Source organism: Aedes albopictus, chromosome 2, assembly GCF_035046485.1.
Source record: "Aedes albopictus strain Foshan chromosome 2, AalbF5, whole genome shotgun sequence".
Taxonomy (NCBI): Eukaryota; Metazoa; Arthropoda; class Insecta; order Diptera; family Culicidae; genus Aedes; species Aedes albopictus.
This window is the reverse complement of record NC_085137.1, coordinates 302,804,815-302,822,461: the sequence shown is the minus strand read 5'-3', so window position 1 is coordinate 302,822,461 and position 17,647 is coordinate 302,804,815. Positions and strand designations below refer to the sequence as shown.

At 35.7% G+C, this 17,647-nt stretch overlaps 1 protein-coding gene across 2 annotated transcripts in view; it reads right to left on the bottom strand.

The window, feature by feature from the left end:
• LOC115270244 (A disintegrin and metalloproteinase with thrombospondin motifs adt-1) overlaps window positions 1-4,577 on the bottom strand; it is an 89,585-nt gene extending 85,008 nt beyond the window's left edge. The window contains exons 1-2 of one of the 2 annotated variants that reach the window (XM_062852166.1): window positions 4,149-4,577; window positions 3,774-4,065 (exon numbers count right to left, since the gene is read on the bottom strand). In XM_062852166.1, the coding sequence (XP_062708150.1) occupies window positions 3,774-3,977 (204 nt within the window). In that variant the 5' untranslated portion in view covers window positions 3,978-4,065; window positions 4,149-4,577. Of the gene's footprint in view, window positions 1-3,773 lie in introns of both variants that reach the window. The other variant, XM_029879510.2, reaches the window with a different exon arrangement.
• Window positions 4,578-17,647: the final 13,070 nt, after the last annotated feature.

The following is a 17,647-nucleotide window of genomic DNA, read 5'->3' as shown; positions in this document are numbered from 1 at the left end:
CAAGTTACCCCATCTGTGGGGTAACTTGCAACACATGGCATGAAGCTAAGTTACCTACCATTAAACTGCTCTTACATTCTAGTTCTTGTTCATACTATAAGTTTTTGATGTAAAGCGTGGAAAATGCTTTAAAAAGATGTACACTAACCAACTGATATATGATTTTTTCATTAAAGGGTTGATAGTTATTATAAGCGAGGATATATGGTTTCACAGCAGGTTTTACGTCACAAATATTAAATATATGTAGAGCTCATGACTCAGTACTAGTTACAAAATGTCAACAATGCTTAATGTAATTAGCTGAAAAGGTTAAGTTATTCCACAGAGAACAGACATTCAGGCTAGAACAAATTTCATTCGGAAAGTTGTGTAAGGATTTGAATCTTTACTTGAGTAAGGTTGCAAACCAATACACGATGACAACACTAACGCCACCAAACACCATATTGCCACAGTCAGTGGTGAATTGAAACATTTCAAGTGGTGAATTAAATTAGTATGGGAAATTAACCGATTGCAGCGCCACGCTATTGCCATTTGTGTTGCCGATTTCAAATGGCCGTTAAATTCCTTACACAGTTTCGGAATTGGACTTGAATGTCTGTTCTCTGTGGTTATTCATCTTTAGGTAATTTTCAGTTCGAGGTAATGTATGGCTACTTTAGCTAAAATAACATGATTTAAACACCCATTCAACTTTCTAAATATTGAATTTGGGCATTCTAGTGCAATAATTAACTCTATTAGGTTCAGAGTGCATGTTGGTGATTGTTTTAAGATCGTCCATAAACTAAATTAAACTTTATTCGAGGTAAAACATGATAAAATTTCAAACTATGGAAGTGCTTATCTGTGTTTGAAGGTTACGTACAAAAAAAGATAAATTTAAGTCGACATTTGAAAATGAGCACGATACGTTATTATTGAATGATCCATTTCGATTATTTCTACTTGAAATATCGTGAAATGAAAATAAATTATAGAAAGTTTTGTTAATTTCAACTGTTGCAAGTTACCCCATAGTGGTTGTCGCATATGATAATGATTTTTTACATTACTTAGTCGATAACTTTATCAAATTTTTATCGTTTAGCTAAGCTTACTATTAGGTACCCTAACTGCAAGAAAGGTCATCAGACTTATCGCACTTCCCATAGGAGAGAGGTAAAGCACGATTTTCATACTTGTTTTTATGGCATAAAATGAGCAAATCGTTTTAACAGTGTAGCCAAACAATAAACAAAGAAACAAAATTATTTTTCCCTCCAAAACGATCTTCGGTACACATAATGCTGATAACCGAAATGGTGGAGCATACTAGCTTTCATTATTATTATTAAAAATAGTTCACATTTAATGTATGTCATCGTGTTGCAAGTTACACCGCTGTTGCAAGTAACCCCGTTTGGCGGTATGGTGAGATGGTAAATTCCCGTTCCTGCAATAAAATGGGACAAACAGCTGGGGTATTAGGCTGTTTGAGCGAAACTTTGGATCATTGTGTTGTTAAAGAGGCAAGAAATGGAGAATATCAAATACAAATGGCTCAACTTTGGCTCTCCAGAACTCTAGATTTCCCAACAAAACAACAATTATTTTCCTCATTTGAAAGAACTACTCTTTTTCTTTCGTTTTCTAGCTTTGACTACCTAGATAAAACAGTTATAAAAAATGCGACAGATAAAACTTTATCATGTTCTACGATTTTTGACAACTTTTAATTTACCTTGTTTTAGAAAATCTCACATCAGGCAATGTTAACAAAAGTTTGTTTGCACACATACAAGTACAAGTAATGGCTGAATAGTCCATTTTACGAGCCGATTTTATGAATGAATTTCGACGGAAGGTATCGTCCAATAACCCGTGAAAATCAATATCATAACCAACATTGTTGTCACTCGTAAAATGGCTCATTATCGAAACAGTTTACATCACATAAAACAAAGTCTAAACAGATGAAAAAATATGCAAAACTGTTACCGCTCAACTGCACAATTGTGCTGGTTCGCCACGAAAGGGATATAACAACGCGGTGATCCAAAGGTTTGCTCAAACAGTATCAAACAAGGCAAGAAATCAGAATACCCACGCAGTATGCACAATTTTATTGCAGAAACGGAGAATTTACCATCCCTAATAAACAGGCCCGGATTAAGGATTGTGGGGGGGCCGGGGCCCGAGGGGATGTGGAGGATTCTCGGAGACATGACCAAAAATGTTTTTCCTTATTTTCAGTACAGTACTTGAGTAATATGAAAAATAAAGCTAGTGTTAGCAACCAAAAAAGGTTTTTGTGGGGGGCCCTAAAATCAAATGAAGCTGTCACTTTTCCGCGCGGAAAAATAGTCTTCCCATATACATAGATCAGTTGTCAAAAATACTTGCGGAAAAAGTAGGAATTTTACTTGAGCGCTCTACGTGGGAACAGGAAACTTAGCTTAAAGCGTCATTACTTGATCAAACTCTGATCCTGCTCCATAACGTACCATAACAACGTGATCTACCCACGTTATTGGTTTGATGGTGGTCTCAAAAGCACATACATTTATTAAATTCAAGGTAGATATTTGTCATAAAATGTACATCATTATAAAAGGATATTGTTTTAAGATGTTCAAGGCAGCGATATTTATGAATCGTTTAGCCCAGTTGTCAGCTAGCATTCAATCACAACGGTTGTCTTTGCCTCTTCTTCGCTGTACGCGCTGTGCCTTTGTGCTATTGTGCACATTATTTCCAACCATGGATTCCATCCGTAAAAATACGCTGGTAGTGGATTTCAGTGTATTACCCTCGCATCCAAATACTGCAGAAGTGCACAAATTTCTTGTGCATCAAATCAAGCTTGATGTAAGGCAAGTAAAAAGTCTTCAACTCCACTCGATCCGCAAACAGGCACTCATCGAGCTCAACAACTTGGAGGCAGCACAGAAGTTAGCTGCTTCACACAATCTGCAGCATTCAATGCAAGCAGAACACAAAAATTTCCTGATTCCCGTCTTTTTGGAAGACACAGCCACCACCGTAAGGGTACATGATTTACCCCCTGATATGCCCAACGTAGATGTCGCGAATCATATGAAGCAGTATGGAGTCGTGAAGTCGGTTGTACGCGAACTTTGGAAGAAGTATTTCCCGGGAACGCCCAATGGAGTACGAGTTGTGCGAATCGAGCTTCAGAAACATATCCCATCGTTTATCAAAGTACACGACCAAATGAGCATGGTAAGCTATCGAAACCAACCGACTACTTGCCGAAATTGCGGTCACCGATCGCACCCGAATATTAAGTGCTCTGATGTTACGAAAAAGACAAAACAAAACACCATCGCTGGACCATCGCAGCCGAAAAGTACAACTGGACCTGTCCAGTCGCCGCAGCAAAACCACAACAATGTAAACAGTGAGGTTGACAACAAAAAAGAACCAGTAAGAGAGACCAAAAGAAAACGGGATCGTTCGATCGATACGCAGTCGACTGTTATAGATTCCCAGGAATACGAAGCAAAGGAGCCCGAAAAAGATGAAATGCAGCCGGATGAATGGGTCGTATACACTAATAGGAAGCTTGACCGAGTCATAGAATATAACAAAAAATTATTAGAAAAATGTGAGTCTGTAACTAAGCGAAAATAAAATTAGTTTAGAGATGAATGCCCGTGAAGGGTAAAATCTCTTTAATAAAAAAAAAAAAAAAAAAAAAAAAAAAAATCGTTTAGCGCACAGCACATGTACTACCATTTAAATCAAATGAATAATTTTCTCACCTTCTCATTATCCAACACAATGTGATTTACTTTTTGCACATCCAGGTGAAAACAGTTTACTCCAACGTCGCGATGATCCAGTGCACGAATCGCCACAAGAAACACAACTATGCAAAGCATTTTCACACTAAAGCCATCCCATGTCGAGCAAAACTGGCGCCTCCCGCTAAGACACTGCGGTAACGAACGATATCGATGCAGCATTTTTCGTTGCAGCACATAATCTACCTTCGATCTGGTATTTCGGAACTCTTCATTGCTCTTTCCTGCATTGTATCATGCGGTGTGCGGGCTGGAAATAGTTAAACTCGATGTAAAATTCCCATTTTGTCACTTGCTATGAGCTGTACGCTTTTCCGTTGTAACGTTATCTACCGGCGAGCATTAATCAAAATCACTGCAGCATTACGACCACATTTTTTACGGGGAAAATTGCACGCGACTTCAATCTAACCGTCCATATGAAACGGCGGTTATAAATGCTTCCACTGGGTTTAAAAATTATGCTAAATGTGAACTCTAAGAAATCCACAATCCACTACCAGTTATGTACTTTAGATTAAATAAACACTTTTATGATTGAAACTGTCCAAGGCGTTCTAACTGCCAAAATGTTGATAGTTAGTCACTGAAACGGCAATTATTATTGTTTAGAATCACTAGAGCCAAACGCGATGAGCTTTCCACCTTCGAGATCCACACAGTTTCCCATCGAGTGGGTGCTGTCTGTGGTCTGATCAGAGCAAAGCTGGAAAAGCGTGTTTGAACACCTCGGCGGTTAGTGTTTAACTGAATAAAACGATGGAAAATAGTTCTGCATGCAGCTTAGCCAGTTCGTTCGACCACCACCACCACCATGTCGCATCACTCCCTTATTCGAATACCGTAAACGGAGTAACACTGATCAATGCTTAGGAAATTTTTACTAATTTTAGCCGAAATGAGCGTTTTGGGACATGGCACAATGGTCGGAAAAAGATAAAGTTCGGCCAAAACTCATTTTATGTGTTTAATCGAAGTTATAGGTTGCCTAGATATGTTATATAGTATTTTTAGTATTTAAAAAGGGGTATTCAAAAATTACGTAATTTCAATAATTTCAAAAACGGTGAAAAACAGTAAACCCCATATTTTTTGCCGTTTTTGTTAAAAAATCAATTCTAATTTAAATAAATGATCATCTTTCGATCAAATCCAATCAAGTTTGTTCAAAACGTGTGAAAAATGTAGAAAGATAAATGTTATTTCAGTAAAAAAAATGGAAAAATAACGTAAATATATGAAAAAACATGACTTTTTTAAATAGCTATAATTTGAAAAACTGCAAATTTCTGCAAAATATTTAAACGTTTTTAGGCAGCTCTAAGCATGATGTTTAAGATGTACTATTCGAAATTGCGGCGACACGTGACGACACGAACCGTTTTTTAACTTAAAAATTACCAAAATTTCTAAGGTACAATATATGAAAATTTGAAAAGTTTTGTGACATATTAATTTTGCACCATACGTGCATTCAAACAGTCCAATAACAAGCTTTCATATGCTGGATAACTTAAAACATATATTCCATTCTCAAAATATTATTATTTTACTTTTTTCGAATAATTCATTTTTCAATTTTATGACTTAGGCCACTTTGGCAGTGAAAATGTCATTGAAATACAAAAGCTGGTATGCTTTTAATTAAGAATCATAAAAGTACAATACATTAACTTTGTTATAAGGTGAAATAAAGTTTAAAAATATCAATTTCGTTTTTTGAGAGTTTTGGCCGCCCCTTTGTATGGAGCCCGACCAATGTGCATGGTTCAGCTGTTAGTTTCATATTTATGGCATTTTCATTGTTAGTGGTTTTAATGGAGCATTTTTTTTTCTTTTTCCATGTAGTTGGGGCAATCAAGCCACAGCGTCCAATTATCTGAACTGTTGTGAAATTGCACAAGGAACCAACAAATGGAGCTTGGGAAAAGCTACCACTCTTAATGTGCATTTTCAAGAATTTCAAACTATCTTAAGTCAATAGCGGCACCGGCCACATCCTTACAGTCATCATGGAAGGCAAGGAATGTTAGCATGACGAGCGTTGCTACTGGAGACCGAGATCACCTCATCTCCACGACTGTGATGAGAAAGAGTTTTAATAATATGGAACGAACTCACCGATAAATATCCATACAAGTGTCCTGTGATTATGTGCTCCTATCGCCACCTCGAATCACACTGTAGTGCTCTAGTTACACGGAGTGCGAGGAAATGTAACTGCTGTGCCATTCACAAGAAACACGTAAGCTCTACCAGAAGACGGAGACTACGACAAGGTGATGGACTTTCCTGCCTACTATTCAACATCACCCTGGAAGGTGTTATGCGATGAGCCGGGCTCAACAACCAGAGTACGATCTTCACGAAATCCGGCCAGTTTGTCCGTTTTGCGGATGACATGGATATTATTGCTAGAACATTTGGAACGGTGGCAAAACTGTACACCCGCCTGAAACGTGAAGCAGGAAAGGTCGGATTGATGGTGAATGTGACTAAGACAAAGTACTTGCTGGTAGGTGGGACTGTGCGAGAGCGAGACAGGACAAGCCTTGGCAGCAATGTTACGATAGACGGGGATACTTTCGAGGTGGTACAAAAATACGTCTACCTCGGTTCCTTGCTAACGACTGACATTAACGATGAGCCATACGAAGGCGCAAGGCTCCAAAAGAAACTGCAGTCTACAAAGATTCGCCCCCGCACCAAATGTACCATGTACAAGACGCTAGTAAGGCCGGTGGTCCTCTACGGACACGAGACATGAACGATGATCGAGGAGGACCTGCACGCACTCGGTGTTTTCGAGCACCGCGTGCCAAGGACAATCTTCGGCGGCGTGCAGGAGAACGGTGTGTGGCGGTGAAGAATGAACCTCGAGCTCGCTGCACTCTACGGTGAACCCAACATCCTGAAAGTGGCTAAACCTGGGCGTATACGATGGGCGGGGCATGTTTCAAGAATGCCGGATAACAACCCTGCAAAGTTGGTGTTTGCTAACCATCCGGTTGGTACAAGAAGGCGTGGAGCACAGAGAGCACGATGTGCGAACCATGTGGAGTGGAATCTGGCGAGTATTATGGCGGTTAATTGTTATTTTTTTTCTGTATTAACGAGATTTTTAGCCCTAGGCTACTTCATCTTGGAATTCACGCTTTACTCCCCTCCCGAAGGAAGAAAAAACTCACGTTTTTTGCGAGTTTGTCGGGAGTGGGATTCGATCCCAGGTCCTCGGCGTGATAGTCAAGTGTTCTAACCACCACACCAGGTCCGCTCCGCCTTGTTGATTTAATGTTATCATGAATTTGATGTTGAACTAAATAAATGAATGAATTTTCCTGCTTTAAGTTACCGAGCATTAGTTTACAAATACTAAAAGATCATAGTTTGATGTACTTTTTTGATGTTTATGTAATATTTTTGTTTTAATTTTGCTTCAACCTTTTTATTACAGCCGGAATTAGGTAAAATTACCGTATGATACAAATAATAATGTAAATATATATAACTGTAACGAGCGTATCACTAATTTTTTTTTATTGCCATATTGCCATGTATTACAAACAGTTAAGTTGCTTTAAACGTTTTTTTATCTCTATGAAGGTTTTTAGCCCATGGTTAGTTCATCTCGAGACCCACGCTTTACTTCGTTTCCGAAGGACGAAATCACATTTTGTGAGTTTGTCGGGAGTGGATTCGATCCCAAGTCCTCGGCGTGGAAGGCATGCGCTTTAACCATCACACCAGGTCCGCTCCTGCTTTAAACGTTATTGTTAATGCATCACATACTGTCACACTGTTAGTGAACAATACGAACCAAAAATCATGAACCATAAATAAAAATTAATTTAACGCATACCAAAAATTAACAATCCACTATAGTTTGAACTAGAGTTTGAAAACAATGTTGAATGATATGGACATGTGAAATCTTTTTTTTATTAATAGCAACTTCGAATCACCAAATTGTTGGATTCTATATTTTCTCAACTTGGTAAATATGATTTTTTTTTATCCGTTTTCAGATTCTTACTATTTTGCCATGTGTTAAATGATTTATGGAGGAATACCGTCAATACTTTTTATAACAGAATCATTTTACGATATACAGATGCAAAATTATCATTGGTAGATGAAGCTCTCAGTTAATAAATGTGGAAGTGTTTATAGAACACTATAGTTATAGCTGAGAAGCAGGATTTATCCAAGTGAGGACGTTACGCCAATAAAAATAAAAACAATGATTTTTCTATTGTTTTCCAATAAATTAAAAAAAAATCTAATGAGTAGTAAACTACCATTGCACAATGGTCCGAATCCACGTTTTAGCAGGAAAAAAATCCGTATTTCTGTTTTTGTTAATTTTAGGCATTTGGTGTTTTCAGAGAAGTTGTTTGTATTTGTTTGCTGCATCTTTTCCAAAAATTTTTGATTAGGGTGGTCCGCGCCTTAACTCAAATCTGGAATAGAACTTTTGAATTTCAAGTCATACGCGATCGAGTTCTTCAGCAAAGTTGTAGATAATGCTATTTTGAGCAACTTTGCTGAATACGCCGTTTATCTAGCTCTTAATATGAACATAGTAGGTCAATTTTATGTTTTGACTTAGGGTGAGCCACCCAAAAACGTTTTTTTCGCAATAACTTTTTTATTTGATTTGTTTCGTCGATGAGAGCTTCGGAGCATTTGAACTGCAAGTAATGACGCATATTTGTTCTGAACATTGCACGTTGCTAGGTCTTGTCATTCAAATGTTATGGGCAATTTTGACTTAAAATCAACGATGTCTTCAAATGCTTATATCTCGAGGAGCTGGTAAAATAAAAAATGTTCTTTAAGCGGCATTTGGAAGGTCACATATAAAGCCAAATGTGGAGCAAATATTACAAGAACGTTATTTTTTAAATTGGAATAAATCGACTCCAAAAATCCCCTTGAAAATTGAAAAAACTACTTATAACTCATACAATTTCAAAGATAGAGCCAAACTGTCTTTGGAAAAAATGTAGATTTTTACCATGCCTACAAGTTTCCCATACACGATTTTTTTGCAAAACGTGAAACAAAAGCTTGAAATTGATAATTTGATTCTTAGGGGTACATAGCAACACACATGTTATAATAGAGTTACGACAGCGCAAGTTTTGGTTGTATAGAGGTTTATTTTACGTAATTCTAACATTGTGTTGAAATAACGTAAATTAAACTTCTATACAACCAAAACTTGCGCTGTCGAAACTCTATCATAACATGTGTGTTACTTGGGTGCTATGTTTTTCTAGGAAATCAGAACGATTATATTCTTTAAAAACAAATTATCAATTTCCAGCTTTTGTTTCACGTTTTACAAAAAAGTCGTGTATGGGAAACTTTTAGGTATGGTGAAAACCCACATTTTTTTTTCGAAGACAGTTCGACTCTATCTTTAAAATTGTATGAGTTATAAGTAGTTTTTCGATTTTTCAAGGGGATTTTTGGAGTCGATTTATTCCAATTTAAAAAATAACGTTCTTGTAATATTTGCTCCACATTTGGCTTTATATGTGACCTTCCAAATGCCGCTTAAAGAACTTTTTTTATTTTACCAGCTCCATGAGATATAAGCATTTGAAGACATCGTTGTTTTTAAGTCAAAATTGCCCATAACATTTGAATGACAAGACCTAGCAACATGCAGTGTTCAGAACAAATATGCGTCATTACTTGCTCTTCAAATGCTCCGAAGCTCACATCTTCGAAAAAAATCAAATAAAAAAGTTATTGCAAAAAACCCGTTTTTGGGGGGCTCACCCTAAGTCAAAACTTAAAATTGACCTACTATGTTCAAATTAAGAGCTAGATAAACGGCGTATTCAGCAAAGTTGCTCGAAATAGCATTGCCTACAACTTTTGTGAAGAACTCGATCGCGCATGACTTAAAATTAAAAAATTCTTTTCCAGATTTGAGTTAGGACGAGGACCACCCTAATCAAAATTTTTTGGAAAAGATGCAGCAAACAAATACAAACAACTTCTCTGAAGACACCAAACGCCTAAAATTAACGAAAACAGAGATACGGATTTTTTTCCTGCTAAAACGTGGATTCGGACCATTGTGCATTGATAACAATAAAAAATACAGTAGGGGAACTCACTAAACAGATTAAATTGCTACGTAAGCCATGATTTTCTGCTTATATTTGGAATGTTTCATGATTTTGCGAATGAAATAATCAAAGATTGCCTTGGTGATCGCGACGTTTAAACAGTTTAATCAGTTAACGCTGTTAAGTGAATCCCCCAAGTTACTTTTTGAGGTCTATAGAACAGTTGTTAAAATACACAAACAATAATATTTTTTGTCATATATATGCAGTTTTCGCTGTTGAAAACCCATAGAATTAATATTTCTCTGTAATATTTTTCTCCAGCCTTTACAGGTGCAAATGACCGCCAGAATTGTGAACGATTTATGGTATGGATCAAATGATCTGAAGTCTGGCCTGTGATATTTAGCAGTTACTTGAAAAGACTGATGATAGATCTTATCAACAGCTGTCAAGCAACACATACCAGACAGACATCAGGATTTTTGATTCATATCAGAAAATGTTCATATAATCATGGTGCTCATAAGTGTTCGTAAATGCTGGATAGAAATGTTACCGGGAAATATAAATTCTATGCTTACAAAAATAACAACAAAAGTTATTTATTTTATTTTTATTATAACAACGATTTGATTGACATAATTCAATTAGTTGTATTTGTAATGTTACCAATGGTAGTTAACTATTTATTAGATTTTTTTAGTTTATTGGGAAGCAATAGAAAAATCGTTGTAAGAACAATGAAAAAATATCAGGATATATTGCGTTTTTTGGAAAATGCCCTAAAAATGTCTCATAAAAACACAATACATTCTGTTGTTTTTTTTTGCGAAAAAATGTATGAAACTTTTCTCAAAGTGTTATGGTTAGGATACATAACGACCATCATTTTTCATTGTAAAAGTGCCATTTACCATTCACCGAATGGTATTAAACAACAATAGTGATGGTGAGTGTGCTGTGAAAATTACAATACGTTTAATGGTGAATTATTTTAAAAAAAAAAATGTGTTGTAAAGACACAATTTATCGTATATTTATGATATTCTTTATCAGGGTAATGCTTATGTTTACTGTTTCAGTGGTAGCCAGGTAAATAAATAAACTAAATCTATGATAATTTCTCACACGCTTTTTCGCCAAGGAAAGCACCCAATTAAACCTCATCCAATTTCCAACTCCAGATATCTAGGAAGTGGCCCAGGTTCTTGGACATATTCTGAGTATATACAGGGGATGGCCAAATTGTTTGGGATAGGCAACTTTTTTTTCTCTCACAAAAAAGTTCAACAAGCTATAACTTTTCATAGAGCGCATCAAAAAATCTCAAATTTTGACTGTTTGTCAACCTATTAAGTGTGCATCATTGGTACAAATTTGGGCTCGATTGATTAATATTTCCGTTCGCGTAAAACACTATTTTTCAGACAACTCATTTTTGAGCTGTCATATCTCGGAAACCAGTGAACCGAATTGAATGAAATTTTGGACGTACACTGACAATATATAAATGCTTCACAAAAAACATAGGTACTTTTTAAACGTTGAAAAAAGTTATCATGGATTGACACTTTTTCGATTTTTCTCGAAAAAATGTAATTTTTTTACATCAATGTCAATAAATTTTGGTGTTGATATCCAAAGATTTTCCACTTCTGTTCTCAAGTTATCTCTAATCAGATATATTAGAGCCTATTTAGATTGAAGGAAGAACACATTTAGTAATTTTTGTGTAGTATTGTAAATTTGACTTATTTTCCTCCATATGGGTAAACATTTCAATCCGGTATAACTGAATTCGCCGTGAGAAAATATTACATTTTATAACGTCGTATTAAGTATCAATACACTCTAAGAATAAATCACTGAATTCTGTGAAATTTCACCGAAATCTCAACAGCAGAATTTTCGGTGAACTGTTCGGTGATTTTTTGATTCACCGAACATACTGTAAATAATGAAAATGCTCATCTGTCAAATTCACCGAATATTTCGGTGATACATTTTACAGATTTTCTGTGGTTTGGTGGTTTATTTGTGTGGGTTTCGCAGAACTTTCGGTGATTTATTCACACATTTTCGGTGCTTTTTTCAGTTGGATGGTTTACTCAAACCCAAATAAAAATAAAATTAACTCCTTTTGGATCTATGTATTTGAAATTGTATTATTTATTGAATGTATTAGCAGGACTTAACATGTTGTTTTTTTTTGCATTAATGTTCGGGATGATGCAACGCAATGACATATGCTGGTACTTCAACCTGGCAGAATCAGCAGACTGCAAGAAATAAAAAAAAAACAAATATTATTAAAATTCAATTAATACTTACGAAAAATACAAACCAGCATCTCGTGTTTCTGTCGAAAATCGTTCAATTTTTCCAGTTTATGTTTTTCTGCTGTTTTTCACTTAATATTCACCTGAGATTCACTATCACGGAATAACAACAACAACCTATCAATTTTCGACAACCCGCGTTTGGCAATATGGCCGACTACTTGTTCTACAGAAAATCGGTAAAAATCGCAGTGTACGGTGAAAATTTTGATGTTCACCGAACCGGAATGTAAAAATTTCACAGAATTCGGTAATTGGTTTGCTTCACAAAATTTTCGGTGAAATTTTGACAGTTGGATTGGAAAACCTTGAATTTCACAGAAAGATCTGTAAAAATATATTTTACCGTTTTTATTCGGTGAAATCTTTCACAGAATTCTGCGATATATTCTTAGTGTGTATATTGTTGATAAACGTTAAAAAATTCATTCAATTCGGTTCACTGGTTTCCGAGATATGACAGTTCAAAAATGAGTTGTCTAAATAATAGTGTTTTGGCCGAACGGTTCTAACTTCGCGAAAAATTTACCAATCGAGCCCAAATTTGTACCAATGATGCACATATAATAGGTTGACAAACAGTCAAAATTTGAGATTTTTTGATGCACTCTATTAAAAGCTACAGCATGTTGATTTTTTTTGTGGGAGAAAAAAAGTTGCCTATCCCAAACATTTTGGCCATCCCCTGTACACTCATTGCACAATTATGGGTCACTCAAGGAACAACCATTTCATAATATGAATCGCTTTTCATACAAAAATAACACTTTCATTATTTTTATGTTATATTCTCTTCATTGAAACTCCTTTTTATTGTTTTATATAAAAATCTGCTTGTAAAATTTACTTTAGGCGGTGAAAATTACTGAAATGTTGGTGAATAATGAAAACCACAATTATGGGTCAAAATTGGCTGTGTAACAATTATGGGTCAATTTGTTGCCTATTATGGGTCACTCAAGAGGAATCGGCTCGACAATAATGTTTTGTCTATTTTTTCAATGAATGGTCACTTATTCTAGATAGATCAACTATAGTGGAATCTAAAACTGGTCTCAAACCTCTTAACGAAGCGTGTTTTCACGATTTGGAATCAATTTTTCAAAATTGGGACAAAATCTCCAACACAACCACTGATAAACGCCTAAAAGTATGCAATGCCCATGTACGCAGAACTGTCAATATTATGCTGCACAAAAAGTGACCCATAATTGTGTGATTTTCGGTGTTCCTTGTCACAATAATGAGTCATTTAAATTTTGCCTGAAGTAAGCTTTAATTAGCTGCAGTCACATGAATTTCTACATTTAGAACGTAAATTATACCTTTGTTCTGGTGACGATACCATTTCGCACTCGAAAATCACTAAAGCTCGCCTTTACAGAGCTTACGAAAACAGCGCACGCACTTTCTGATGTTCACAATCGAAGCGTTACTTTGACAGATGGTTTTACTCCGAACAAAAAATTACTGAAAATAGGTATGTTTTGACGTATAAGCCCGTGTGCGATACGTATAGTGACACAAAACAAATCATTTCATTAACGAAAAATGATAATGGCTAACAAAAGCTTGCAATTAATTAGTATTTATCTATTCAAGTGGAACGTGACTAATAATTGTGTTTGACCCATAATTGTACAATGAGTGTATCTAATCAACATTTCGTTAAATAAAAAGTTAGTCTAGTCCCAGACAACTTTTCTGGCGTATTGAGCGTCTCTATCGACAGCCACCTCAGGATGTGTTAGATCGGCTATACCCAGGCCATGCTATACTATGCTAATAGCTCTTAAAATACTAACCTGAGGAGCAGGATTTTCCCAGGGGATAACGTACCGAGGAGAAAAGAAGTAGAATTTAATGTTCTTTTTTTTTCCATCACTTGGCTGGTTGGGATAAAACATTCACTGAGACGATTTTCCGTATCCCTTTTATGTGTGAACCTATAGGAAAAATCCTACATTTTCATATTTTTCAACAATTCTTACAACTGTTAAAATTGTTCCACTCTTCACCGATTGACGGTATACCTACTAACGAATGAAAGATGGCACTTAATAGTGGTGGCCCAAAGAACCATCCGCATTGTCATGAATACAGTAGGTACCACCAAAGCGCATGCTCGCGGCGCTTCACTCGTTCCTGAACCACACTACTGCTGTGTGAACTAATAAACGACGAATGATAATTGTGAATGAGCTTTTATGTTGAACTGTTGGTCTACAGAGCTGTAGCGCAGGTATACCTACCAACTGATGCTGATGGTGACTAGCTAGCGCTAGCTAGACTTAGATGAGCTTTGAATGCAACTCGGTCGGCAGTTGGATGCGCTCCATCTAACCCAGCTCTGCAAAATGAGCATAATTTAATTTGGTGCATTCACGCAGTGTGGTGACTTTATTATGATATCATCTTTGACCTTGGTTATTCAATGAGTTCAGAATATGTAGCAAACATTGTTACTTTTTTATTATATAAGCATTGAGTTGCCTCCTGTAACGTTTAGATTTCAAGCAAATCACTGTTTTCAGACATAATGTATTTGAAGAACTGATTACAATCACATCACAACATTATTTTTACATTTATCGTTTTATATTATCTAATGACTTGTGCCTTTTTGAAATATTCAATTAAGGACAGACTTGTTAGAGTCCCAAAATGGCCGGCACAATGGCCGACTTTGGCACCTACTCACGATTTTGAGCGCACAAATCTCTTCGTAAACAAAACCAGCGCACTTGATCTTCTTATTTTAAGCTTATTACAAGTGAGTAAGAACAGAATAATAAAATGCATTGTTGTTTGAAGCTTGCTTCTTGAGAGTTGTGCGTCCAAAGTTGTTGCATTGTTGAAGCGAGATTTCAAGACGTTTGTCCTTAAGAGAATCAATTCAGGTCTCTTATCAGGGCCGGATTTACAAATGTGGGGGCCCGGGGCCACAGCGTTGTGGGGACCCTTTATAAAGAAAATAAATTTTGCCCATATAACATGAAAAAAAACTAAAAAATACTAATCTTTCTTACAAATATGTTAATGAAGGTATTAACGTAATTGTGGAAGAATGTGCATTTAGAACATTAAGCAGAACTAGACATATTGTCAATATCTATAATGCGACTGTTGGGGGAGGGTTTGGAGACCTTTCAAAATAATTTACCACATTACTCTGGTACCAAAGAGAATATTCTAATAAAAAACACTAAATGAATTTCAGAGGAAATTCATGATAAGTTCCTGATGAAATTTTTTACTTAATTTCCAATAGAATTTTCTATTAAATTTCTTTAATTTTTTTAGCGAAAAACTCGGACAAATTTTTAGTCAATTTCTTTACAAATTTCTACTGAAATTTTCTCAATCCATTTTGGAGTTTGCCATGGATTCATCCTCATTTCAGTAAGTAATTCTCTCTACTCAAAAAGTTCGGGCTGAAACTCAATGATCTGCCTTAAATTCATGATAGATTTCTTTTAAAACATAATTCAACAGATTTGGTGTTCTCCGATTTAAGGAAGTTGTAAGCTGTCCAGCAAAATCAAACTCAAGAGTTCCAAATATATTTCCGAATTACTAAAATAAATCTTTTGGTTCTTTCAAGAACTTTGTACAAAATTCTTCAAAATGTTTTCAAAAACTGTAGACAGAAAAAAAAAAACAAATAAAAATTTAAATGGAGGTAAAATTTAAAATTTCATAAATAGGTGGACAAATATTTGCAGACTTACTCAAAAGAATCATATCACAAACATTTTGCCAGTAGACAGTAATTCGAAGTTCTTATGACAAAAATTAAATCAAAAGAAATTTCTTGCATTATTTTTCTATTCTTGCTTCGTATTTTTTTTGTGAACCTGAATTTTGTGGGGGCCCCTAAAATGTGGGGGCCGGGGCCCTTTCTTCATATTTTTCGACCTTTTTTCTCATCATTGTGAAATTAAGGTGTTCCCTCTAGTTTAGCGGATCCAAACATCCGATTTTTAATAGTTTTATGTACGCTTACAAAATGCTCTACGAAGTTGTATAAAAACTTATTTTGAGCAAGTTTGTCGAAGAAACCATTATTCTATCTCTTATGGTTTCTAACATATCAGGCCAAACATTTCAATAGGTCCTATCTGCATTTGAGAGGCTCTCTTTGTTCACTTTCTCTTTCAATTATTGCAATGTAATGGTACACTGTTCAACTATTTTTTCAGTACAAATCAAAAGAAGATTGTTTTGACCATCGTTCAATACAAGGAGACAATCATAGTTCAAATAAACAGCTGAGATATTAACGAAACAGAGGGAAACCAAAGAGAGCCTCTCTTCTGCAGATAAGACCTTTAGACATGTTTGGCCTGATATATTTTTTTAAAAGAATCAAATGAATTTTCAATCCCCGAATTGCATTGAAAAGATCGTAGTTCGTTTATTGTACAATATGCTGTTAATGACTGTATGCTATATTGTTTGATTATTTTCAAATACCGTCGTGCGGGGCTACTTTTGAAATGCGGGGCTACTTTGGACACTTGGATTTTTTAAATACAAAATGTGGTTCAAATCTGTTTGATGTCTTTTGGATTACAGTCGGAACCCGCTCGTTGAGCCACAACCTCCACCCAACCAACGAATTCGATTCGCTAGTTGGGTGAAGTGACAGCAGCACAAGGGGCGTGCGCATTGTTTTTTTTAATCATGTTTAGGTTGGAAGCAAAAAGGAAAATTTTTCAATTTGTTTCACATTTAGAGCAAAACTGATACGTTTTGCAAGATACATATGTGGCCAATGCAGGAAATAATTATTTTCACTCATTTTTAGTCGGTGAAGTGAAAATATAGATGTTTATGAAATCACCCGGACCAAAAGCAAGCACAAAACGCTTTCAATGATCGACAAAATAAAGATTACCGATGTTTTGCATTTGTTTCGAAGTAATTGTACATATTATTTTTTTTTTAAGAAATATTAAATAGAAATTCTTTTCGATTATTAGTAAAGTTTAAGAAACCAAAAACTCATTAGCTCGCCCCTCGGAAATACAGATTGGTTGTCATTTTCAGTTAGACATTGAATTATGACATCCAGGTACTTTTTAGTTGGCTGACAGCTCAACTAACGGGGCCCCAACTAAAAAGTCACCCAACTATTAAGCCCCCAACCAGCGAGTCATGACTGTATTATGAAGCAATATTTTCCCCTTCATTTGGTTGAAATTATTTTCCAGACATACTCTTAATAGGGTTGTTTAGTGAATAAAACATTGCTATGTTCTATAGGCTAATCGAAAGAGCCCATTCCTCTAAGTATAACGTGATTTTATCGCATTCCTTGTTTTTATGGTTAAATAAACAAAACAGTTTTAATTTTCGTGGATAGAATGACCGAATGACAGTTCAATCGATGAAGTGATAG